The sequence below is a fragment of the Mus caroli genome, unplaced genomic scaffold (assembly GCF_978045245.1).
Source record: "Mus caroli unplaced genomic scaffold, Mus_caroli_1 scaffold_18, whole genome shotgun sequence".
Taxonomy (NCBI): Eukaryota; Metazoa; Chordata; class Mammalia; order Rodentia; family Muridae; genus Mus; species Mus caroli.
The window spans coordinates 9782509-9807409 of NW_028227273.1; the positions used below are offsets into that span (position 1 = coordinate 9782509).

Below are 24901 nucleotides of genomic sequence, written 5' to 3' on the forward strand. Positions count from 1 at the left end.
TCAGACTAACAGCTCAAAGGATGTAGGCCCTTCTGCTGTAGCAGGGCAGGCTGCTCATTTGTGTTGTCTTTACAGATGACTGTAACATTCCTGAGCAACAGCTGGCGACAGAAATATTTCTACTTAAACCAGAAGCAAGCACAGGGCTGAGCACGCAGGGGGCCCTGGGGCAGAGTGGATGCTCCAGCACAAGGAAGTGAGGAAGGAAGAAGACTGGGGTAGCTGGGGGCGGGGCAGCCGAGGGGGCGGGGCAGCCGAGCAGCCAGGACAACACACTACCAAGGGACTGAGTGATCCCAGTCCCACCTTTGGAGAGACAAAAGACAACACTAAAACAAAAGCTGGGGTGATTCCCTCAGAATAACTTGGGCATGAGGAGCACCTCCTGGAGAACAGGAAGCAACTGCTCCCCAGTGAAAAAGCAAAAACGAACACACGGAGCAGTCTAGAAACTGCATATTTTTGGGAACTTGGGCGACACCTAGGAGCGGACTGGAGAGGCAGGACCAGGAGGTAGAAGTGTGTCCCTGGTTCTGGGTTGTCAAAATCCAACGTCACCACCACTTGCTGAGTAAGAGAGGCAACAGAAGCAAGCTCACAGGAGGCCATAACCATCCAAAGTAGCAAGGGACTGTGATGAAGGCGGAAGATAAAGCCTAATCAAGGTGGCAGCTCTGAGTTGTGCCTCTGGGGACAGATAGACTATTCTCCAAACAGTGAGGATGGAGGCATTATTTTTTTAAAGAGTGGAAAGGCTGCTGAAATAGGCCGGAGGTAGGCACAGCCCTGGGATCCACATGCACAGCACGGAGAGTGAGGAGAAAAAGTCAGAGAGAGGGAAACAACCCGACAGAGTACAAAAAGAAGCCTTTCATGAAGGAGGTGGGGGCGTGCTCACGCTCTGACTCTACCACGCCATCTTGGTTTCTTCTTCAAACAGATAATCATTGCAAGAAAAGAATCTCCTTCCTAGTTTACTGCGCTCTTTTAAAATATTCTCTCTCTCTGTGTGTGTGTGTGTAGTTTTAGTTCAGGCTGTCCTGGAACTCATTACAAGCAGAGGGATACCAACCAACCCTATTCTGTCCTAAACCACGGTGATCCAGCCAATCCAGTTTACACCCACTGTCTAGCAGTTTCAATCTTAACATGACCGATGGAGCATTCAATTATAAGGATAAGAAATTACATATAGGACTTTTAATTTAAAAAAATACAAAATTTTGGTTCTATTCTTCTACTAATATGGCTATTGCCGTGGAAAATCCCTTATTAGGCAATAACTAACACACTTGGTTCTAGCCTTCTCTCCTCTCTCAGAATTGAAACTTGAAGAATCTTCCCCTTCCGCAGACATCATATTTATATTACACGGTGTATTTATTAATAAACTCTCAGCTAGACTACAAGCTGCGCCTGTGCCTGGAGAGCCAGTCTCAGATGAAACATGGAGCTACAAAATTTCAGGATTGACGAGTGAATGAACATGTGCATGGGTTTAGTGGACAAGAGATTAAACAACCCCTTGGCTCTAAAGCCTTCAGCAGATAGCCTTGCATCAAGAGCAAGGCTTAGCGGGGCGTGGTGGCACACGCCTTTAATCCCAGCACTTGGGAGGCAGAGGCAGGCGAATTTCTGAGTTCGAAGCCAGCCTGGTCTACAGAGTGAGTTCCAGGATAGCCAGGGCTATACAGAGAAACCCTGTCTTGAAAAACCAAAAAAAAAAAAAAAAAAAAAAAAAAAAGCAAGGCTTGCTGACTTCTGCTGCGTGGGGCTTGAACTAACCCCCAGGAAATGGGTGCCAGCCCCCCCTGGAATGTGCCACACAAGCCAGGCACAGAATGGGGCCACAAACCACCCTCCACTAGTTGGTCCTGAGCGGCGAACACGCACCTTTCAGGTCTCCATTCCCATCCTTGTCACTGTCCTTAAAAGATCTCGGATAGATCTGGTATATGGGACCTGCCTGCCACCAGTCAAGGCATTTTGGAGAGATGATGATGATGGCTATGGTGGCTCCAATGAGCAGGAACACGGAAACCACGGTGAGCCAGAAGAGGATCTCTCGGGGCACCCGGTAGCGAGCCTGGCCGGAGAACTGGAAGAGTACTTCCTTGGGCATCCCTGCATAGGGCCGCACCGCCTTTAGGTGAGGCTCCTCTGGAGCAGGGATACTCACGGCGTTGGGCTGTGGGGTATCCCTGGAGCCTGGGTCTGGGTCCTGTTCCGGAATGTCTTCATTTTGGACAAACCCGTTATTGGTCCGGCATCCCTTCAAACTCATTTGGATGGAGTCTCTCTTGCCTTTGTCCTCATCCATGTCTACCCTGTGTAGCTCTTCCTGGTGCTTTCCAGCAGGGAGAGAGGTAGAAAGGTGGCTTACTGAGCGCTGTGCTTTGTTAATGAGCCTTGAATGGTTTATAAATAATCATGGCTGGACTTTGTCCAGCCAAGGAAGAAAGCGTAAAGTTCAATAAAGGGGGTCGGGAGGAGGAGTGTGTGTAAAAATTATCTTTATACCGGGTGGCTGACTCATCTACAGTATGTGGAGGAGACTTCGGAGAAGAGGCAGGGTCCAAGTGCTGTAAGATGCTACTTGTGTGAGTACCAACTGCCTACAGTAATACGATTCACAAAACTACAAAGGGTGGTGGGGACCCAGAGAGATGGGCAATGTGAAATGAACGCATAGAAATTATCCCCTGAAAGGGGAAACAAGCCTGATACATACAACAGGATGGATGGACTTTGGGGACATTATGCTGAGTCAGGAAAAAACCACATCCAAGACAAATATTGTATGGTTCCCCTTAGAGAAAGAGCCTATAGTCACAGAAGCAGAAAACAAACCGGTGCTTGTGGGTTTCAGAGGAACTGTGGGAAACTGTTGGCCAATGGAATAGAATTCCACCTGGGGATTTTGATGAGTTTTCGAGATGGACAATTGTGGTCCTACAACAACACAGACCATTTACCACTGAGCCAATTATTAAAGAAATGGGTAGTGTTAAATCTGTTTTACAATGGTTGAAGCATCATGTTCTTTCTTTAGCTAGGTATAAAAATGATCTTGAACTAATGAGAAACTGGCTGTCCCTTTTGTTTGAAAGTGTCTTCCTAGAGATCCAGGGAGGCGGCTCTGGAGGCAGGCAACATCATTTTATCTCAGGCTGACTACAGACAGCCCTTGTGTATGACTAAGCTCTGTCTGTGTGCTCAGCTTTGATGGACTTCAGAGGAGAGTGTGGTTTGACATTCTTGTAAGCACTTCCAGGAGGTGGGGGAGCAGGATGCTGAGCACTGCAAGTTCATGCGTTGTACTACACGCACACAGTCTTTAATCCTTGCACATAACAGTTGTTTAATCATTGACAAGTGTAGTACACATTTGCAAATCCCTGGAAACTGCTGAAAGGCTGGCCTTAGAGATTCCCCAGGCCTCATGGAATGAGATGATCAGCCACATTGAAAGCATTGATTAGACAGGAGACTTTTTTTTAATTAAAAAAATTGTGTGTGTGTGTGGGGGGGGGTGCGGTGTTGAGAGACGGTTCAGTGGACACTGTCGAGTTGGATGTCTCCTTCCACTTTGCCTGGGTTCTGGGGTTGAACCCAGGCGCAGCACCCGTTGTTTCCTGTTGTCTGGGTGCCCAACACTACAGGGTTTTCTGTAGAGCAACTTAGTGTTCTTGTTTAATGCAGTCATGACATAATGTCAAACCCCCCTCATACCCTGCAATGGTGTTTCTCATTAATTATACACGAAACTTTTATAACGAAGCAGTTGTGTGCTGCTGTTTGTTTTGACCAAGTCTCACTATGCGTCCCTGGCTAGCTCGGAAGTCACTATAGCAGACAGACATGGCTGGCCTTGAATTCAGGGGTGGGTGGCTAATGGAATGAGCTCCTTTTCATGAATCGATACTGTTACCTGTCAAATAATAAACACAGCATAGAACTATCCCTGTTCATCCTCCCCACCCTGGGGCTGAGGTTGCACACAGTACAGTCCTTGAGCATGTGTGGGAAGTGGACTAGTGGCTGGGCTCTGGCCTGGAGGGTGCTTTTAACAATAATACAAATCGTGAGCTCACTGCTTGGCCCACGAGAGTAACACGTTTCAGTTTACTACACCAAGGCAGTGTCACTAAGGGTAAACCACAAGGTGTGGGATATGTCTGCAACAAGCAAGCAAGCAAGCAAGCAAGCAAAGCACTTACCTTTAACATGGAAAGCGTATGCTGGCACATCTTACACAGATGTGCATATTGTGGGACTTCATACTTCCCGGTCAAACATTAAATGTCAGCAGAGAACTTGGAGGAGATGGCGGCTTACATGGACATCTCACACAGAATGGTTTATTACACCACAGAAAAAAATAACATTTCTCAATCACATTAACTTTTTTTTTTTTTAAGTTTCTTCAGATAAGAAAACATATCTAGACCAATGAAATCTACAAAGTAATTTGGCCATGTGTGCCAAGAGCGTTGACATTTTGTGGGGTAATTGAGGCTAGTCATACTATATTTTGAGACAGACACTACACTGAGACAAAAGGTAGGAATATTTGGGATCATGATTGTATGTATATATGCATATATGTATATAATGTATAAAGGAGAAGATAAAGTACAGACAGAGAAGCGTTAATGTTGGACCACTGGCTATTTAGAAAAAATAATGAAGCGATGAAGCGCACCTTATTCCTTAAAACAAACTAACTACTATGTACATCGACTTTAAAAGTAAAAAAATATATATTTGTTTTAAAAATACACAAAAATAGTCCTAGAATTGAAAAACTTTCCTAAACACAATGAAAAGTATAAGTCCTACAGCCTGGCGGGGATGGAGCAGGTATGTTCTTCTGCTTTAGAAATAAGATGGACGGTCTGGAGAGATGGCTCAGCGGTTACGAGCACTCTATGTCCTTCCAGAGGTCCTGACTAAATTCCCAGTCATCATGTGAAGACTCATAACCATCTGTAATGGGGTCAGTTGCTCTCTTCTGGTGTGTCAGAAGAGTACTCATGTACATAAAATCATGTTAAGTAAATCTTTAAAAATAAATAAAGGCAAAGCACACACAGCTAGAGGAAAACATTTGTTGTAACATCTCTGACATGTGACATGTCAGAGTGTAGACATCTGCTTGACAGATCAACACAGAAAGGTAGACAAAGGAACAAAGGCAATAAGCAGACAATACAGGGAAAAATGACAAGTGGTTAAAATTTTCACTCAAAATAGCTAGAAACCCAAATTAATAGTTCCCAAGATGCTGTGGAAAGCTGTCCATTAATACGCCAGGCAAGGACATGGAGCAGGGCCCAATTCTCACTACTTAATTTTAATAATATTGTCTTTCATTTTATGAGTACTTGCATGTAAATCTGTGCACCATATACATACAAGCCAGGTGGTACCCATGGAAGACAGAAGAGTGAGCACAGAAGAATATCAGATCCTCTGAGACTGGAGTTACAGTTGGTTGTAAGCCTCCATGTGGGTACTGGGAATACAACCCTGGACCACTAGAAGAGCAGGTGGTGGTGGTGGTGGTGGTGGTGGTGTGTGTTTCAAGACAGGTTTTCTGTGTGGAGCCTTGCCTATTCAGGAACTCACTCTGTAGACCAGGCTGGCCTTGAACTCATAGATCCGCCAGCCTCTGCCTCCCAAGTGCTGGGACTAAAGGTGTGTTCCAGTTGAGTAAAGCAGTGTTTGAATTGCACTATGTGTTGGGCAATTCTTGTGTACATGTGCATCCCAGAATGCACTGGAGGTCAGAGGACAACTCGTGGAAATCACTTCTCTCCTACCACGTGGGTCCCAGGGGTCCAAAACGACCATCAGGATTGGGAACAAGCATCTTTACCTGTCATCCATCATGTTGAGACTCGAGTTTTTGACAAATTGCATACAAAAAGAGGCATTACATGGCACTTTACTGTGTGAGAGCCTTGATAGCCTTAGACAATCATGAGAGTCCCCCACCCACCTGCCGCCAAACAAATTCCTTTTCAGAACTTATTTTATATAACCAACTCGTCAGCCTTTGGGTGGTGGCTTTAGTTACCTCTTCCATTCTGAAGCAGCTAATTCTAACCAACTCTAATTCTCTCTCTCTTTTTTTTTAATCTGGGCACACTAAAGTCCAGCTAAGGGTGTAAACACTCCAGTGCTGTCAGAAAGCACATTTCAACACAAAGCCAAGCAGATTAAACGTGTAGAAATAAATCCACCACACCAAAGTTTGCTTTTCTGAGTAACTTCAGAACTGAATTACCCAGAGATCCAAAACCTCCAGGAACCCTTTCAATGGTTTTTCCTAAGAGAGATGGTCACCCTCACAAAGTTTGCTCCACAGTCCCTAAAGCGGCAGCAGTAACCTTGGTACAGACACCAAATGTGCGACTGCTTTCTCTTGCCAGCCTTCCTTGTACTTCTGATCTTGAGTGAGAATTCCGTCTCTGAGAAATGGGTGTTGATGCTGGGGGTTCAGGGGTTTCCCATTTCCTAACTGTAAGACACACTGGCTAATCTGTGGGGTTGTGACGCCAGTACGAGAGGAGTGTGGGTGTGACCCTGATGCAGTAGTGAACACGAGGAAGGTCTTCCAGGTGATATATTAGCTCAAAGAACCTTTTCAGGCCGCTTGCAGGTGCACCTACCAGCAACTAACTTGCCAGAGGGAGCAAAACTCTATTTCCTGCATTCCTCAATACAGGTCTCGGAAGTAACTTGTATTAGTGAAGAGAAGATTTGTTTCCATGTACAAACCTCGTATCTCCTCTCATGAGAGTCCTGGGAATGATTAAAGAAACAAAACAAACAAACAAACAAACAAAAAACCCAAACCAGCCTCAAGATGTGCCCCCCGCAAGTCTGAATGGTACTCGGGCCCCCGGGGTGGGGGTCAGCAGCAGAATGGTGGTGACAGACTAAAGCTCTTACCTCTGGAGTCCCTGGAATAAAACCACAGTGCTACCAAGGAGCCAAAGGCATTTATTGCGTGAACATGGAAAAGGCAAGGTTTGCATAGCATGGTGGGAGCTTGCCTCCGCCTCCGCTGACAGGCTAGAAGATTAAAGCTCAGAGCAGAACAGATCCTGCATTGGTGGAATGCTCGACTCGTTTTTTTCTTTCAAGTTTACAAAAACAAAACAAAACTTTTGTTCTTCTATGTACTTCCGGGCTCTTGGTAGGTCGGTCAGCCTCTGCTTTGTCACCAGAGTTCTCAGCTGGGTTTACAAATAGACGTGCTCAAGTCTGCCATCTGGTGGAAACGATAGATATTGAGACCATTTTTGCTTTCTGTGACTATGTTGGGGAAAGGGGGGAGGGAGATAGTTCATTCAGAACAGCACTAAGAAACACGAAAGAAGGAATGAATTTAAGATGGTACCTGTTTAAAGGAAGCTGAAGCTGTGGTGGGGAATTATGAACACTTCTGTAACTAGAAAGATGTAGCATCTTCCCGAGAGGGCTCTCATCCCTATGCCGTCTACGCATGTAAAACCACACCAACCAGGGGACTACTGCCCACGACCCACAGCTCACCCTGAGGAGGAAGCACACTCTACTTTTCCTTGGGGTACAAATCAAACGAGGGGCACAGACAAGAGTATACTGAAGCTGATATTCAAGATGACATGATACCATTACAGTAGAGTGACATGAAATGACTGTGAAACACAACCAAATGCAACAGTAAATGTAAACAAAGGGACAAGGCTGGCTTCTGCATCGGCTGGAACCAGGGGATGCGGGAGAGTTATACATAGGTGTATTCTATTCTGATCCTCACATGCAGCTGAGGTAAATGTCTGAGCCTGTCTTTACTAAGAAGGACAGCAGTCATAAAGGAAAAATTGCATCTACTTACTCATAATAGGAAAACATTGTCACTGTATGCAATTGAAGATTGGTAAAACTGTTGAAGAAAATGATAACATTCTAAAACTTTTGCATATAAATGACTCCTTAAAGTTTATTAAGTTTAACATGTAAGATCTTTGCAGTCTATGTAAACTACTTAAAAAACCTTCAGAGAGAAACCAAAAAAGCATCACCCAGTTCAAGTTTGAATAGAACCTCAGGTCTGCTCAGTACTGAGCCTCTGAGCTCTCTCAAGTACTGCCTCCATCAGGGCTCAAAGGGCTTCCTCTGCACCAGGGCAAGCTACCCCAGCAGAAGGAAAACCAGTGTGACGGAGGATCTAGATGCTGCTGCAACACTCTGTTTCTCTTAGGAATTCAGCTGTTCCTAATGGAACGTGTAGCTGCCCTTAGTCCTGCCTCTCAGCAGCCTGCACCGACAAACCCTAAGCAGCATCACAGCGAGCTGGAGGGAATAATTCAGCACTGTGGTAAGGCTAAAGTTAACTACCTAAATGTAAAGAAAATGAACATTAATATACTATATAGGAGCCGGGCGTGGTGGCGCATGCCTTTAATCCCAGCACTTGGGAGGCAGAGACAGGCGGATTTCTGAGTTCGAACCGTCTCGAAAAACCAAAAAAAAGAAAAAAAAAAAGAAAAAAAATATATGTGTATATATATGTATATATATAGGCAAATTTTAATAAGATACATTTGGACAAATGAGATTATAAGTTCACATATTATATAATCGTATAATTGAGACTTAAACCACTTAATACCATTTGCTATTCACTCATCAAACTGGCAATATGCAAAATGAGAAAGTGGGAAAAACGGGCACTCTTGTATACTACACTAAAAGACAATTCAGAACCATTTAATTGATTTTGTTTCTGTACTTTGTTTTCATTCAAGTACTTATTTTTTAAAAAAAAAAAAAAAGTCCAGTACATGGCCAGAAAACTGGATCAACTTTAAATGAACTTGGACTCTCCACCCCCAAGGTCCTGGGCATCACAAAGTATAAACCCGTATTGATGCGTTTCCCCGGGACTCACTGGTTCTTGACTAAAACAGGTAAGACACCTGGCAACATGTCATTTGAACACGCTGTCCCTTCAAGATAAAATCATGTAACAGCAACTTAAACTTTTATAAAAAGTAAATGAGTTTGAACTGGGAAAAAAAAAAGCAAGCCTCACTCACTTTATGACTGTGCCCAACCTCCCGTGCTAATGTTGTGTTGTCTTTCCTAGCTGGGCAGGTGGCATCCGCCTGTAATCCCACAACACTGGAGGCTGAGGCACAGGCTGACGGTACACAGCAAGTTCCTGTCTCCACAGAAATAGCCAGTCTTCTCCGGTTCACGTGCACCACTGCTGTACTTAGTCTACGTGGCACGGCTGAGCTGCAGGCTGTACACATCATACCTCAATGCTGAGACTGCACGCGCTCTCTTGTTATCATAAAGAAAAATGACAATTCGACCACGGAACGAGGCTTTACTAAAATTCACTTCATATATTCTAAGTGGTTTCTAAGGCTTAGACTTTCACTTATATACTAAATCAGTTCAGAAATAATTTTAAACGGCACTTGACTGTAGTCCAAACAGTATACAGCACTCAGTGATGGACTGAAATAGGAACAAGACTGACCAAGCGGGCGCAGCGCCACTACACCAGGACAGCTTTGCTAAAGGCAGTGACAATGCTATTGACAGGTAATGCTTCAAAATTCAGAGACTGCAGAATACTTACAAAGCAGTTTGTCAGAGCCATTTAATGACATGTTTCTTTCAGCTCCCCAGCCCTAGACGTGTTTGGAAAAGCGCAGCATTGAGAACTGCTTCAGCCCAGCCCTTCCTCCTTTCTATCAAGTTACTCAAAGTCTGAATAGGGACAGAGTGTGCTACACGGTTATTCTCCCTTGGTACCATGTGCCTTAAATCAGGAAGTCTAGAGACAGTCAGCTGACGTTAGGGTGGAACACTTGACCCAAAGACAATTAAGGGGTAGGAATTCAATATATTAAATGGGACTTAAAAAAAATAAAATAAAAAGTCAAAATACGAAACCATGATAATATGCAAACTTTGAATAATTATTAAGACTGAGTTTTCCTGTATTGCTGAACCTGCGTAAGGAAAAGGGTCTGTGTGGCAGTTGGACTTGAGTAAGCAGTACAATGAATTATAGTTCAACGGAGGGGCTGGCAAGATGGCTCAGCAGGTCAGAGCTTGCCGTTAAGACTGACAACATGAGTTTGATCCCTGGGACACACTTGGTAAAATGAGAGCCTACTGTTGGCATGCAGCCCCCCGCCCCCTACACACACATAGCATATATACTGGAAGAAAAGTCATTACCATAAGGAGTTACCCACTTCAGAGTCCAGAATGGACCTATTAAGAGAGTACAGCTTAATTCCACTTTCACTAAAAAGAACCAAATTCAAATAAAATGAAGACAGGGCATGCTGTCTAGAAAGGGGCGCCTGAGGCTACAGTAACCAGCAGTGTGGTCTTTCTAAGAGTTTATACAAAAGGCAACAGATTATAGGTAGGTAATAGAAATGGACCACATGCAATTGGGTCATCAGTATTTGACCAGAGGCATGGTGTTGATACAATAGCTCTGTGAAAAAAATTATTAACACTATGGATTTATAAAAATTGAGAGATGTACATTGAGAGAAATAAAGAAAAAGAAAAAAAACCTCTTAAAATGGCAAGAGTAGGGTATCTGCCTGTCTGCTGTCAAGGTTTCTTCTGCAATCTGAGGGCTCTCCCACTTTCCCACTGTGGCAGCCAAGGCTCATCAGAGTACTAGTGACTCATGGAGAGACTGGGCAATGTGAGCCTTGTCAACAGTGAGTATAGCCTAGAGAGAGAAAAGTAGGCAAGAGGAAAAGAGCAAAAACAAAAACAACCCAAAAACCCAAAACAGAAAAAACTACTCAGGAGCTGGGCAGTCAACAATTCCCAGCACTCTCAAGGCTGAGCTAAAACTGTAACGAGCTTGAGGCCAGGCTGGGCTACAAAGTTGAGTTCAAACACACAAAGTAAAACCATGCCTCAAAAACAGAAAGCCAACCAAATGTTTAAAAAAAAAAAAACACACACACTTAAACAAGTCGGGCGTGGTGACACACACACTCGGAAGGCAGAGGCAGGCGGATTTCTGAGTTTGAGGCCAACCTGGTCTACAGAGTGAGTTCCAGGACAGCCAGGGCTAGAGAAACCCTGCTTCAAAAAAACAAAAACAACAACAACAAAAAAAAACCCAACACTTAAACATTAGGGATTCCACGTAGGATGATTCCATAAAGGAAAAGGTTAAATAGTGAGAAGCCCAATATGCAAAGTTAGCAGGAGATGAAAAACAGACTGGGAGAGTGTGAGCGCACAGAACAGTATTAGCAACTATGTTCTCAGTAGAGTAACCATGGTATGAGCAACCATGTTAAAAGGCAAATGGAAAAGAGACGGACTCAAAAGATCAATCGTGTGAAGGATGTGAGAACTGACTTCAGAGAAGTCAACACACTTCTCACTGGCAAAACACAAAGGCAATATTGACAACTGTTGAGCAAGGGAGGGATGGAGACACTCTGGCCCGTGGTACCCATCTGTGCATCTCTGGCATAATGCTTGGCACCACCAACTCAGTGATGCAAACACTTAAGGACCTAGTCATCTTATTTCTAGTATTTGGGCAAAGCACTAAATACTATGTCACAGTCACAAAACTAGGCAGTATGCCTGTTTTTTAGTGTGACTTAATCATTCATATTCACTTTCCAGAAGAGGGGGATGTAGAAGAACAAATAAAACATGGTTGGTGGATCTGTGGGGAAGGAGATCAGTTCGTGTTTGAAACAGTCTCAACTATGTAGCTCAAGCTGGACTCAAAGCTCTAACTCTCTTTGGTTCCACCTGCTGAACACTAGTATGCACCTGCTGCCAAACCCAGCAGTGACAGCTTTTAATCTTCACTTTCAAGACTCCCACTTCTCTTTTCCCACCTTTCATGTAAAGTGGATCACAATACCAGGCAACACTGCCCACAATGTAGGCAAGAGCTTTTCCCTGCTGTCATTTCTTGTGAGTAACCATATAGGTTCATTGGCCTAGTCGTAACTCGGGATGCCAACTAACTTCCTAATTTCTATCTTCTAAAAGTTAACAGTTCCTTATTCTCCTTTAATCCCAACTTTCAGGAGGCAGAAGTCAAGTTCCTGAGCTGAAGGCCAGCCAGGGCTCCATCCTGAGACTCAAGTAGGAAATAGCAGAAGTGCTCTGGAGTTGAGAATGGCGCCTAGGCACCATTTAGTCTGGGTGTTATCACACACTGGGGAAAGCCCGAGCTTTATTTCTATATCACAATGACATAACTCATCAAGAGGGGGAGGAACAAAGCCGGAGCCTAGGCTGAAGAAGTAACTAAGCGGTTCTTTCTTGTTACGTTGAGGAAAAGCCCAGTTCAACTCCCAGCACGACAAAAGCCAATAAAATAAATAAATAAACCAAAACACTTACCCAGTCTTGCTTTTGGGCTCAAAGAAAACCTCCCAGAGTTGAATGGGGGGCAGGCTGGGACAGGACAGGACAGGACAGGACAGGACAGGACAGGACAGGACAGGACAGGACAGGACAGGACAGGACAGGACAGGACAGGACAGGACAGGACAGGACAAGATGGGGCCAGAAAATTTAACTTGTAATACTAACCATCTCTACACATTGGACCACTTCTCACAATGGATTTTCTGCACACCTAGAGATCACCTAGTTTGTGTAAAAACTACAATGTAGTTTCCACTGAACACTGTTTAGCTGCCTCCACCAAAACCTTCACATCTTCAAATTACAGCATGGCAGCTTATGCCTGTAATCTCAAAATACTTCACAGGCTGAGGCAAAAAGATTACAGGCTTGAAGCCAGCCTGGGTTATCCTGAGACACCTTGTCTCAAAACCCAAACAAGAACTGTGTAAGACAAAGACAACAAAACAAGCATTGCTTAGAGTAAGAATTATGCATTTTCCACCCAATGACCACTACAGTGGCACGCCTGTCATCCCACCGTGGGGCATGGGTGAGGGGGGGGGGTGAAGGGGGGACATCCTAAATCTGAGGTCAATCTAGGCTACACAGCAAAATCACCTCAGAACAGAACAACTTCTACTCCTAAGTGTCCGCCTCTTTAAAAGCGTGTGTGACAGAACGGTCAGTCCCGCTCTAAGGCACCATTATTGGAGCTGTGGATTGAACTAGCTGGCCATTTCTCATGAGAACGCCGTGGTTATAGTGTGAAAGAATGACTGTCCAGGAGACATCTCCTCCACAATACACGACGTGAGCGTGTCACTTAAGAAAAACTGGCAGGATTTGTTGCCAAATGATAAATTTCATCTTTCAAAAGAAAGCTAAAAAATTCTTAAGAATCTCCATCACCGTAGGCTTGATAGCTTACCAACTGATTCTAAAAATCAGTTTGATTAACAAATAAAATTTAACCATTACATAATACAAATGTCAGCACTGAAAGAAATTATGCAATTCAGTGAACTAGTATTCTGCAAATGACCAGCATGCATAGGTAGAAATCTGATCAAAATGAAAGACAAACCCAAAGGGCTCCACACGAACAGCTTGCAGTCTTCTCACAGGAAAGGCTTTAAACGTAACATGTTCCTTCCTCACCAGGTCTGTGTGAGGCCGACTTCAGCAAACAGGTCACCAAGTGGTGGCGTGCAAAACAAACGTGGCATTAAAAACAAAACAAAACAAACAAAAACAAAAAACAGGCAAACGCAGCCCCTGCTGAAAAATAAAATCGGTGCCAGGTTTTGTGTTTGTTATTGTTGTTTATATTTAAGAAATTATTTTTCATAAACTGGTATGTTATTTCTGCTAGAGTGGTGTTTTAAAGTCACAGACAAAAATGCCTGTTTTAAATTCCTATATAGATAGCAATATAATCCACAAAAGCAAAAAGTTCTTTGGGATATTTAAAATTTAAGATTAAAAATGGGTCCTGAGTCCAAATCTTACAAGTAACTGGACAGCAAAGGTCACAGGAGTAAAGAAACAGGGTTCTCTTTCTATGTTATAAACACAGTATTGCTACTTCAACGTCCACTAACCACTCAAGAGGTGTTTCTCTCGAGTAGCATTAGCAGGAGGTTTTAGAGCAGCGGAGAGGTTAACTAGTAGTGTCCTGTGTGGTCTGGCTGACCCAGCCTCTTTTAGAGCTAGAATTCATCTATGATCATATCAATGTTTCCACAAGTATGCCAATGATACATGTTTAAACCACAACCAATGTTGCATTTTTATTCTTGAAAATCACACCAAAGAGTAATATGTCACACCGTTTTAAAATCGATTCTTTATTCAGGTAACAAGTTGGTTCTGCTCACCGCATTGTAGGAAACATCAGAAGACCGTCCTGGACAGGGACTATCAGTACAGGTCTCACCAGGGGACAGGTTAACAGTGACCCAGTGGCATTCTTCATTCCCCATCTTTTAACAACCCCCACCCCCAGTGAAGGGACAAGTAGCTTTAACACCATCATGTGAAGCACTGTAACTTACAAGAGTAAAATCTAAAGAATAAATAAAATATATTGTGGCAGTAATTCCTTTCAGAGCAAAAATCAGGTGCACAAGGAATCAAGTGATCAGGAAAGCTCTCTGCATTCAAATGTGTGGCTCCCCAGAAACAGCCTCAGGAAAATGACACAGAAAATACCATCCATTCCATTTCACATGGGGCCAGATAACTACACACAAGGCCATCACAACCTGCTGAGAAACAATTAAAACATGGGAAAATGTTTACAAAGCATCCACAACATGTACACCATGTACACATGGATACATTCATTACTTCTCCAAACTCCAGTAACTTCTTTTTGATAAATATTTTACTCTTCATGTTCAGCACTAAATTCAATACATGCAAAACTTAAAAAATTCAAAGTTATTGTAAAAATAGAACTAAATAATTTAAGTACCTATGTGACAGCCACTCTGTACCGTGCCCAATGTTATAAAATGAAAGGTTACTGAACCCATGAAAATATCTCTGTATTTCCTTAGATCTAAAATAGATAATTTAAAATGTATTTATACTATTCTGATGTGATATACTGAGCTTTTAAAATAACATAAACAGTTAAAAATTATACCAAATTACATAAAACTTGTATTTTAAAAGCTGAAAAAAATTAAAACTATAGAAACCCACATGTAAAACAAAAAGATCACAATTTACATTATAAAGGAAAATCTCATCAATTAAAATAATTCAAAGCCAGTAAGATGACAAAGCAAATTATAAATAGCCATAAATTAATTCATTTGGTTTTCCAAGCTCTTCTAGGAGAGCTGAAGGACGCAGCAGACATGCTCAATGTTTAAGGGTTTATACTATTGCCGGACACCGGATCTTGAAGCAAGGCAGTGTTACAATGTCAACATTATTGGAGAACCCAATTTGGTAATACAAGTAAATTGGAAAAAAATTAAATAGCAATTAATAATAAATACATATCCTATGTAAATTGCTCACATGAAACTCCAGGCCACAGAACTAACAAGGCTTCCTCCCACCTTAGTGAGCTGGGGAGCTCGGACCTTTCTCAGTCCTTACTCTTACGTGCGTCTGTGCTGTGTTTTGTGTTGCTTAAAAAAACCCAAACAAACCCATAATGCATCTTCAGAGGATAGCTAGCTATATTCCCATGCACCTCAGGCACATTTGTTGATTTGTGGCCATTTTGTTTTTCTAGGGCCAAAAATTCAATACCAATTGTTGTAACCAGATGCCTGAGGTTGGCAAAAAAATACTGTAGAGTCCAGGCAATGCTAAGTGGTAAGTACGGGGAACACAAATGGGAGGCAATGATGGGAAATGCTAATGGTTTCTGCTCATATCACAAAACAGTGTGAATTCACAAGAATATTTCCCCTTGTATTGAAGAAAATGTGATTAAAAGTTTTCCCCCCAATTTCCAGAATCAAAAGCATTTTAGAAGGTTATAAGGCTACCAATGAGTCTTCTAGATCGCCAGCGCCCTACAAGAAGAGAAAAAGGAAGAACAGGGTTATTACGCCAGTACCACCTCCAGGGTGGGCTGCATTTCAAAAGAGAACAAATTAGGTGAACAATTTCTCTTCCTTCCTTCCTTCCTTCTTTCCTTCCGTTTGAAAAAAAGCATCTGAACAGAGCGATGTGTGCATTCTATAATGTGTGACAAGTATATATAACATACAAACTGGAATTTTTCTTCTCCCATCCCTTTCCACCTAATGGCCTTCTTTTCCCCAAAACACTTAAAAATATTCTGGCTTGGAAAAAATGTATCAAAATAAAAACATCAGCTACAATGTCTGAAGATTCCAAACTTTTAAATTATGGTACATTACGCAACTGGAAACACGAATATAAAAATATAAACACAAGTAAATGTATAGACAAAAAAAAACAAAAAACAAAAAACAAAAAAAAGCTTAAAGTATCTGGGTATTTACAGCATCCTCCACTAAAAATGTCAATTTTTACCAAAGCCAAAACACAAAACCTATTTTAAAGTAGCTTAGGATTCTTATACTTGTTAATACCCGATGAATATTTATAACCAATGCTCACGGGAGAATTTTCTTAAATAGTTCCATGTGCCAAACAGTCTAAAGATGAGTGTTCCACACCACAGAAAAGGCAGCAGAACTACATTATTTTTGAGTAAGCAAGACTTTAATATATACTTTTAATTAAAATGTTTTCTCTTTTGTTGATGAAAAACAGCTGAGCCAAAGTGTGCCAGATTTACCAGGACATAAATGACCTTTATTGAGTTTTCCAGTGCCCCAAACCTGACTGTTAAATAAATGGAAACTGAGAGAGTACAAATGCGCAGGCGAGTCCACAGCACAGGCTTTATTTACTACACACGCATCATTCCAGTCTAAACACGCGGGAGACATACATTGTGATGTGTAAAGTAGGCTATACAGAATATACAAATGAATGCTGTATGAAAAGTACAGAGTTCTTTAAAAATTTTTCATAAAGAATACAGAGAAAGGAAAGATAACCACACATCTCAATAAATTCTAAAAATAAAACTACAGAAATGTAAAATATAAACAAATTAAAACAGACAGATTATCAACTCTGAAAGAAAGTTATAGGCCAGCTCTAGCCATTCTTGGAAGAACTAAAACAATAAGTAGACACAAATGGATTACAAAGCTGACTATGCAAGGTATGAGGATAGAAAATAAGCAGTGTCAATTCTACATAACAAGGTTTCTTTTCACAATGTATAGTTGTCTTTCCAATCAGTAATCTCTAATCCTAACTATTAAGAATTAAACTACTGAATTTAATAACGATAACCTATTTTCTGCATACAATGTGAAATGACATATAAGTTCATTAAATTCAAAGTACTATAAATAGTCAATCTTAAACTATCATAAAGGTGTATGCAAAGGCCTTTAAAAAAACCAAGACTATAGGAATATAAGAAAACTAGTTTTTCAAGATTCAAATAACAAAATGGTTATATAAAAGCACACAGTATACTTCCTAAGTAAAAACTGTCAAATCAAGATCACAAAGATATTACTCAAAAAAGGTCATATATTTTCAGCACTCCTCTTTGTCTAAGTCAGCAGGACCACCCTCAGTGTCTCTCTCCTGCATTGCCACTGGGTTTCCACCATCACTGTTCGAAGAAGCAGCTGCAGCCGCTGGGTCAGCCGGGCTCTCTTCTCCCTCTACTTTAGCTAGCCTGTAACTAGTCAGCATCTCCTCCAGCAGCTGTCGGTAGTTTCCCCTATGGGTAACTCTCATTTGCCTGAGAGCTTCCACCAATTTCCCCTGTGATCCACCTTCCTCTGCTTCATCGGAGGCCTTTTTTTAAGATTCAAGACCCCAGTGTCAGTAGACAAACTAGGATATCACATGGATTTCACAACACATCACACAAAGCACTATTTTTTTCTACCACAAGCAGCATAGTTAATAGAACATTTTCATCAAATATCAGTTCTTACCTGTGCAGATTAATAAAAAATTTCTTATAGTAACATCAAATTATTTTTTAGCCAATTACCACAAACCAGTTTATGACTTATTCCAATTACCATCTGGGATTTAATCTGAAATTTACTTTGCTTTTAAAATTCAACAAGAACACAAACATTTCCTAAAATAACTTAGTTTAAAAAATGTGTTGGCCCAAACAAAAACAAAAACAAAACAAAAACAAACAAAACAAAAAAGCTGGGCAGCACTGGTGCACGCCTTTGATCCCAGCACTTGGGAGGCAGAGGCAGGTGGATTTTTGAGTTTGAGGCCAGCGTGGTCTACAAAGTGAGTTCCAGGACAGCCAGGGCTACACAGAGAAACCCTGTCTCGAAAAACCAAAAAAAAAAAAAAAAAAAAAAAAAAAAAACCAAAAAACTTGTTGGCTAAAATGATTTAGTTCAAAGGGAAACTAGTGTCTTAAAGCGAGGCGAAGGCTAGAATGCTGAGCAGTGACAGGAGAGAAGAGACAAATGTGAAGCTACGAAAACAAACTGGGTTCTTTTGGAGATTTAAAAACTTTTGAAAATAAAATTATTTTTGCCTTAAAATACAATATTTAATAAAATCATCTCTAGATAAATACAATATTTTAAATACTAAATACTAGAAAGTCCCTGGGTTTCTAAAATTACATCCACTTAAGCTTGTTAGCAGAGAAAGCTCTTACAGTCCATACTGATGAGTTAAAGTGACAAACTGAACTCCAGCCAGCCTTCCACAGGTGCTCCTTCACACGTTCCCAGCACACAGCCTCACACACAAATCCCTGCACCGTGCAGCCCATTTTAACACACGGGTGCCCTTTCTGTGCACCATCATCAATGAGCCACATGCTACATTGTTTCAAGAATGTGTAGTAGGAATCTAACAGTGCTGATTCCCCAAGTGTGTGCCAGAAAACAGAGATGGACCTTAAGCTAAGGAAACCATGAAGAAAAAAAAAAAAAAAAAAAATCACACCAATCTAAAAAGTAGGATAGATTACAGGAAAGCTGGCCAAGGCTCATCCAAGTTCGTATCCAGTACAACAATGCAGACCTGATTACAGTCATGACTGGACTGTTGGAAAGCAACAGTGCAGTTACTTCCGGAATAACTAAGAAAATCTGGACTTGGTATTTCATGGCTTTAAGAAACATTCTTCATTTCTAGATATGATTATGGTATTATTGCCATATAGAAAGATGTTCTCGTTCTAAAAGAAGTTGTGCTTTGAAATGTTAACACATAAATTAGTGTAATGTCTTTAACTTGTTTTCAAATAGTCACAAGAAGATGTGATAGAGTGTATTTATAGCATGGACATAAGACAGACAAAGTAACAGAGCAGAATACAAATGACGAGAAACTACACAGATTCCCTGCCATTTCAATTTATAACCTACTTGGCAGTTTTCATCCTCAAACACTAGGAAAATAAACAAATGAAATAGGTTATTGTTGAGAATCTAAGTCTTTACGACCTTTGGAAATGTACCACCAATACATCCACGTAATAAACTGTGGTAAACTGTGGTACTCATGAAAAGTGAAAAGTGAGGGAAGGGACCTGAGCGCTTAAAAAACTTGTCCTATGGCAGAAATCAAAGACTGTGTGTATACGCCTTACATGTTTCGGGTTGCTCACTTTTATATATTAATGTGCTGGGAGGGAGGAGTGTGAGATGGCCCAGCAGGTTAAGAACAGAGGACCCAGGTCAATTCCCAGACCCACATGGCTGCTCATGACAGTCCACAGCTCCAGTCCCAGGAGCTAGATCCGAAACCCTCTTCGGCTCCTGAGGCACCCATAAGTGATGCACAGACTTATTTTCAGGAAAAGCACCCATTCATATGAAATAAAAATAACTATTTGTAAAGCCCTTGGATAGATAAGAAACATGATGATATATTGATACAGAATAGCAGGTAGTGGAGTTAGGCTTTATTTCTTTAAATTTTCCTATTTTCTACAAGCATATTAACTATCAAATTAACTTTATTTTTGCAGGATTTGCTAAGATTTCCTTATATATTATTTTTCCCTTTCCCCCTGTACTAAAATATGTTCCTGACGGGTCCCCATCTGACTGTATTCAGGAAAGGCTCTAATCACTGTCACTTTTTAATCAGACCTTTCAAAAAGAAATGTTTCATTTAATTTCACAAGGATCTTGTAAAAGGCCTCCCTAAAATCCCTAATAAACAAAAGGCTTCCGTATTATTTTAAAAACCGAATCATAGGACATTGATTCAAACCCTCTTCGGTAGGCAACTGGCCTACATGCAGAGTGGCTGGCTACCTAGGCCTCACTGCACAGCTATTTGCAAAGCTTTTCAATTATAGATGCCAAAGCTGTATTTCAAGATACACAGGTTCTAAACTCATCTATTTTGTAACTCTGATATACAGCCATGGCTACCTAACCTATTTCAAGTTGGACTGTAGTAAGGCTGTACTGAAGGCTGTCAGATCTGAGTCCACTGTGGTGGGTTAAGTACATCCTTTGCCCTGGCTGTCCTGGAACTCACTCTGTAGACCAGGGTGGCCTGTGCCTCCTAAGTACTGGGATTAAAAGGCAGGCACCATCCCTGCCTGGCAAAGGAATAGCTATCTGCCTAGAAATAAACTACACCAAACCGGCAAATAAAAACAGGGTTGTCGGCCAGTATGGCACACGCCTTTAATCCCAGCATTTAGGAGGCAGAGGCAGGAGAATCTCAGTCAGTTCAAGGACAGCTTGGTCTACAGAGTGAGTTCCAAAACGGCCAGGTCTACACAGAAAAACCCTGTCTCCACAAACAAACAAACAAACAACAACAAAACAAAAAACCCACCACCACCACCACCACCAAAGACCAGGCTGTTTTCCAAGCTTGGCATCACAAAGTCACCACACTAAAATGATGACCTAAATGATGTTTGTGTAAATTTTAAAACATAGTTAAAAATTATTTTACCTGGAGGAAGGGGAAACTGCATTGGAAATATAAAGTAAATTAACTAAAACAATCATCATACCTGGTGGGAAATGTTATTTTCCCATTGCTCGGAGTAGGTAATGGACAGCAGAGACATTTCCCCAGCAATCAGTTCCCCAAATACTATTAAAGTAACTGTTTCATAGCTTCATTAAGAAGCCATTACCCAAGGTGTGCTTTCTTGTCAGATCACCTACGCTGCACCTATTATAGTAAGGACCTCCACCTTGCAGGCTTCCCAGCCTTTCTAATTAGGACACACATTTTCACCTACTTATCCATAGCCTGCATAACCCTCAGGGGGGGAAACCAATGACTGTGCTAGGAACTTTACAGGGTCATTTCATCTTCGCAGGCACCCTCTTGAGTAATACTGTAACAAGTAAAGAGATCTGTCCTTCGTGTTAATGAGGAGCAGAGTTCAGGAATATGCCCACGTGTCACCGTCATCGATCTGTAGCTCCAGTGACCGCATTACGGTGCATGAATAGCTTTGCGTGAGAAATTTCTAATGGATTTAGACACTTATTTAGAGTGATGCTTAAGAGGCTGGAGAGATAGCTCAGCAGTTAAAGAGAAATGGCTGTTAATCCAAAGGACCAGGGTTCAATTCCTAGGATCAACATAGTGGCTCACAACTATCTGAAGCTCCAGTCCCAAGACATCCAGTGTCCTCTTTGGCCTCCACAGATACCAGGTATGCATGTGATACAAAGACACATATGCAAAACACCCATGATTTAAATTTTTGTATGTATGTATGTATGTATGTATGTATGTATCCATTTATATGTGTATGTGCATATAAAAAATATATATAATGTTTAAAATGTTTACAGGAATCTGCAGGGATGGCTTTGCAGTTGAGAGAAACTGCTATTCCTGAAGAGGGCTGGGGTCAAGCTTCTGGCACCCACAAGGCAGCTCACAACCGTCTGTAGCTCCAGTTTCAGAGGCTCCAACCTTCTTCTTGCCTTCAGACACTACATCTACATGGTGCACCCACTTCACATGCAGGCAAAACATTACATACACAAAATAAGACTAAACACACTTTTGTAAAACTTTTATTCTATGCAAAAATCTTAAGACAGGATGAGACAAAAATGAATTTCCCTTAATGTCTATGTCATCTAGGCTAACATAGTTTAATAAACAAACATTTTACTACAAGAACACATCCTTGGCAATGCAGAGGGTTCAGTGAGTGAGAGCACTACCTGTTCAAGCTTGAGGACCTGAATTCAGACCCCAGTACCACAAAGCAGGGTGTGGCCATGGCCCTGCCTATAAGTCCAGTGCTGCATGTGATAGGCAGTCAGGAGGAAAGCTGGGGTTTGCTGCCTGCCAGCATAGTGCTGATTCCTTAAGACAACCTGTTTCTAAGGAATAAAGCTGGAGTGACACAGCTGGATGCCTGACAGACGCCTCTGGCCACTGTGAGTACACACCAGAACATGCTCACCCACCCCATATGAACATCCTTTTCATAATAAAAATAAGAAGGTAAGTAAACCAGGTAAGGTGCAAACAGAGCAACAAAATCGAAGCCCATTAAAAGATTAACTAGCAGGCTGTCAAGACGGCCCACTGTTAGGGAAGGGTACCTGCTACAGAGCCTGTCACCCTGAATTTCAATCCCCAGAACCTCAATACAAGCACATGCCTCTAATACCTAGGTACCTAGGGAGATGGAAGGTGAAGACAGAAGAATGGCTAGACGCTTACAGACCATCTAGGCTGGCACACACAGCTAAGAAACAGAGACCTGTCTCAAACATGGAAGGCAAGAACAACCTGAGGTTGTCCTTTGACCTCCACACCCCCATCTCTTTCCTCCCCCTCCCCCCTCTCTGTCTGTCTCTCTGACTCTGTCTCTGTCTCTCTCTCTCACACACACACACACACACACTCTCTCTCTCTCTCTCTCTCTCTCTCTCTCTCTCTCTCTCTCTCTCTCTCTCTCTCTCTCTCGTGAGCACACGAGGGGGCGGGGAGGGAGGACCCGGAATCCCTGACCAGCCAGTCTAGTCAGATTGATGAGTTTCAGGTTCAATGGAAGACTTAAAAGGGTGGCAAGCACTGGATCAAAGCTACCTACCCAACAACCGTGGACCTACAGTGTGTACACACATGCATGCATAACCGAACAAACCTACACTAACAAGTATAAACGTCACATAACAATACACACAAAATACAGACTTGTATCTCAATCAGCAGTCTTCTGCCTCGCCTTTAACAGCTAAACTCTCTCCAGCCCAGCAACCTTTTTTTTGTTGTAGATGCGCGTAAGTCAGAAAGGTCAGCTTCTGTGTCACTGCTCACATGATGTCGCTTTATTTGAGAAAGGACTGAAACCTGCACCTGAGGCTGACAGGCTAGACTAGGCTGGATGGCCAGTGAGCCCCACTCACCTCCAGCTCCCCAGTGCTAAGATTAAAAGCACACACCACTCTACCTGGGATTTTAGAAGGATATTGTGGATTGTGTGGCAATCACTTTGCTAAGGTACCCACCCAGCACCCATTATCTCATTATTTTAGAGGGTTTAGTCTTCTCCCCCCGCCCCCACCCCTCTCCCTCTCTGTTCGTGCATGTAGATGGAGTCGATTCTAGTGTCTTCCACACTCACTCTGCACTGTAGCTGTGAATCTTTCTGTAAATGTGGAGCTTGCTGACTGGCTAGTTAGTACATTCCAGGGATCCTCGGGTTCCATCCCCACCCTATTTTTATGTATTTCCCGTAGATCAAACCTGGGTGCTCAGGTTTGTGTGGTAAACACTTATGATTTAAGCCATCCATCCAAATTCACCTTTTCAGGTTAGACTATTAGAAATGAAAAAGACTTTGTCCTAGTCAAGGGGCTTTGTATCTGCCAGCAAGCTGCATACATCTCTCCAACAAGCAGAGCTTTGGTGTTGACTGCTGTGGGTACTGAGGCTATACTCAAAATAAATCAGACTAAGTCCAACCTCACAACCAGCACTGTAGCACTGTAGAGCCAGGTACTTTAAGAAGGGCACTTTTACTCTACATGTTATAAGGAAGAATCCTTTAGGCAATTATTCTCTCGGAGTAGGGGGACTCTGGCTCCTTTGAGAAACTGATAAAAACCAGAGATGTATTTATTAATAAAGAACGTATACATATGCAGACACCTTCAAGACTCATGACTCATGATCCCCATCAGAGTCTTCCACAGGTTTTTGTGTTTTGGTCAGGAATTTAATCAATAGTTTGCATTAGTAAGAGAGAACAGGCTCTAAAATATAGAATTAAAAGAACACTGTTAGCAAACAACTTAAGAGACCTTTTAGCCGTCAATAAGCTTTCTGAATATCTTTAAATTATTAAATCTCTAGTATCCAACTAAACTTTTGGACATACAATTATTATTTAATGTCTCTTAAATTTTCAACATAAAACCGAAGAAAATATAATAAGGAATGGTTGTTCATGCCTATAGTCCTAGCACTTAGGAGATGAAGAAGGCAGGTGAAAAGATCAGAAGTTCAGAGAGCAGCCTCAACTAAACACTTTCAGGCCGTCCTGGGCTCATTACACGAGGCCCTGTCACAAACAACAACAAACAAAATAGAAGCAAGCCAGCAAGCAAGCACCAGCCTATATTAAACATGGGGAGGAGGGAGAGGGATGAACATTTATTTCTCATACTACTACTTAAAAAGTATTTAGAAAAGGAACAATTTTATCTCTAATAGAGTAGGTATCTTTAAGTTAAAAAATAAATCCGACTTAACTCTGAATAGCATTCTTTTAACTTTAAACAATTTTTCTATTATCCTAAAAAAAAAAAGCTTAAACTTCAAAATAATTTTGACCATTCTTTTCTGTGTTTCTCTAGACCTTTGTTCCTCTGTATCCTGTCAACATTTCCTACATCTGCTGAGGTCTCAGAAACATTTGAGGACTTCAACT

The 24901-nt window shown here is 41.8% G+C and overlaps 2 protein-coding genes across 6 annotated transcripts in view; both read right to left on the bottom strand.

The window, feature by feature from the left end:
- The window catches only part of Slc3a1 (solute carrier family 3 member 1), a 35427-nt gene extending 33026 nt beyond the window's left edge, over window positions 1-2401 (bottom strand). The window contains exon 1 of the mRNA XM_021185737.3: window positions 1894-2401. Coding sequence (XP_021041396.1) covers window positions 1894-2320 — 427 coding nt within the window. The 5' untranslated portion in view covers window positions 2321-2401. The remainder of the gene's footprint in view (window positions 1-1893) is intronic.
- Window positions 2402-6991: 4590 nt separating this feature from the next.
- The window catches only part of Ppm1b (protein phosphatase, Mg2+/Mn2+ dependent 1B), a 69818-nt gene continuing 51908 nt past the window's right edge, over window positions 6992-24901 (bottom strand). Inside the window, exons 6-8 of one of the 5 annotated variants that reach the window (XM_021149987.3) lie at window positions 7892-7939; window positions 7412-7431; window positions 6992-7282 (exon numbers count right to left, since the gene is read on the bottom strand). In XM_021149987.3, coding sequence (XP_021005646.1) covers window positions 7892-7939 — 48 coding nt within the window. In that variant the 3' untranslated portion in view covers window positions 6992-7282; window positions 7412-7431. Of the gene's footprint in view, window positions 7283-7411; window positions 7432-7891; window positions 7940-14269; window positions 15978-16814; window positions 17821-24901 lie in introns of those variants that run through there. The other 4 variants (XM_021149985.3, XM_021149988.3, XM_029471623.2 and 1 more) reach the window with 4 other exon arrangements.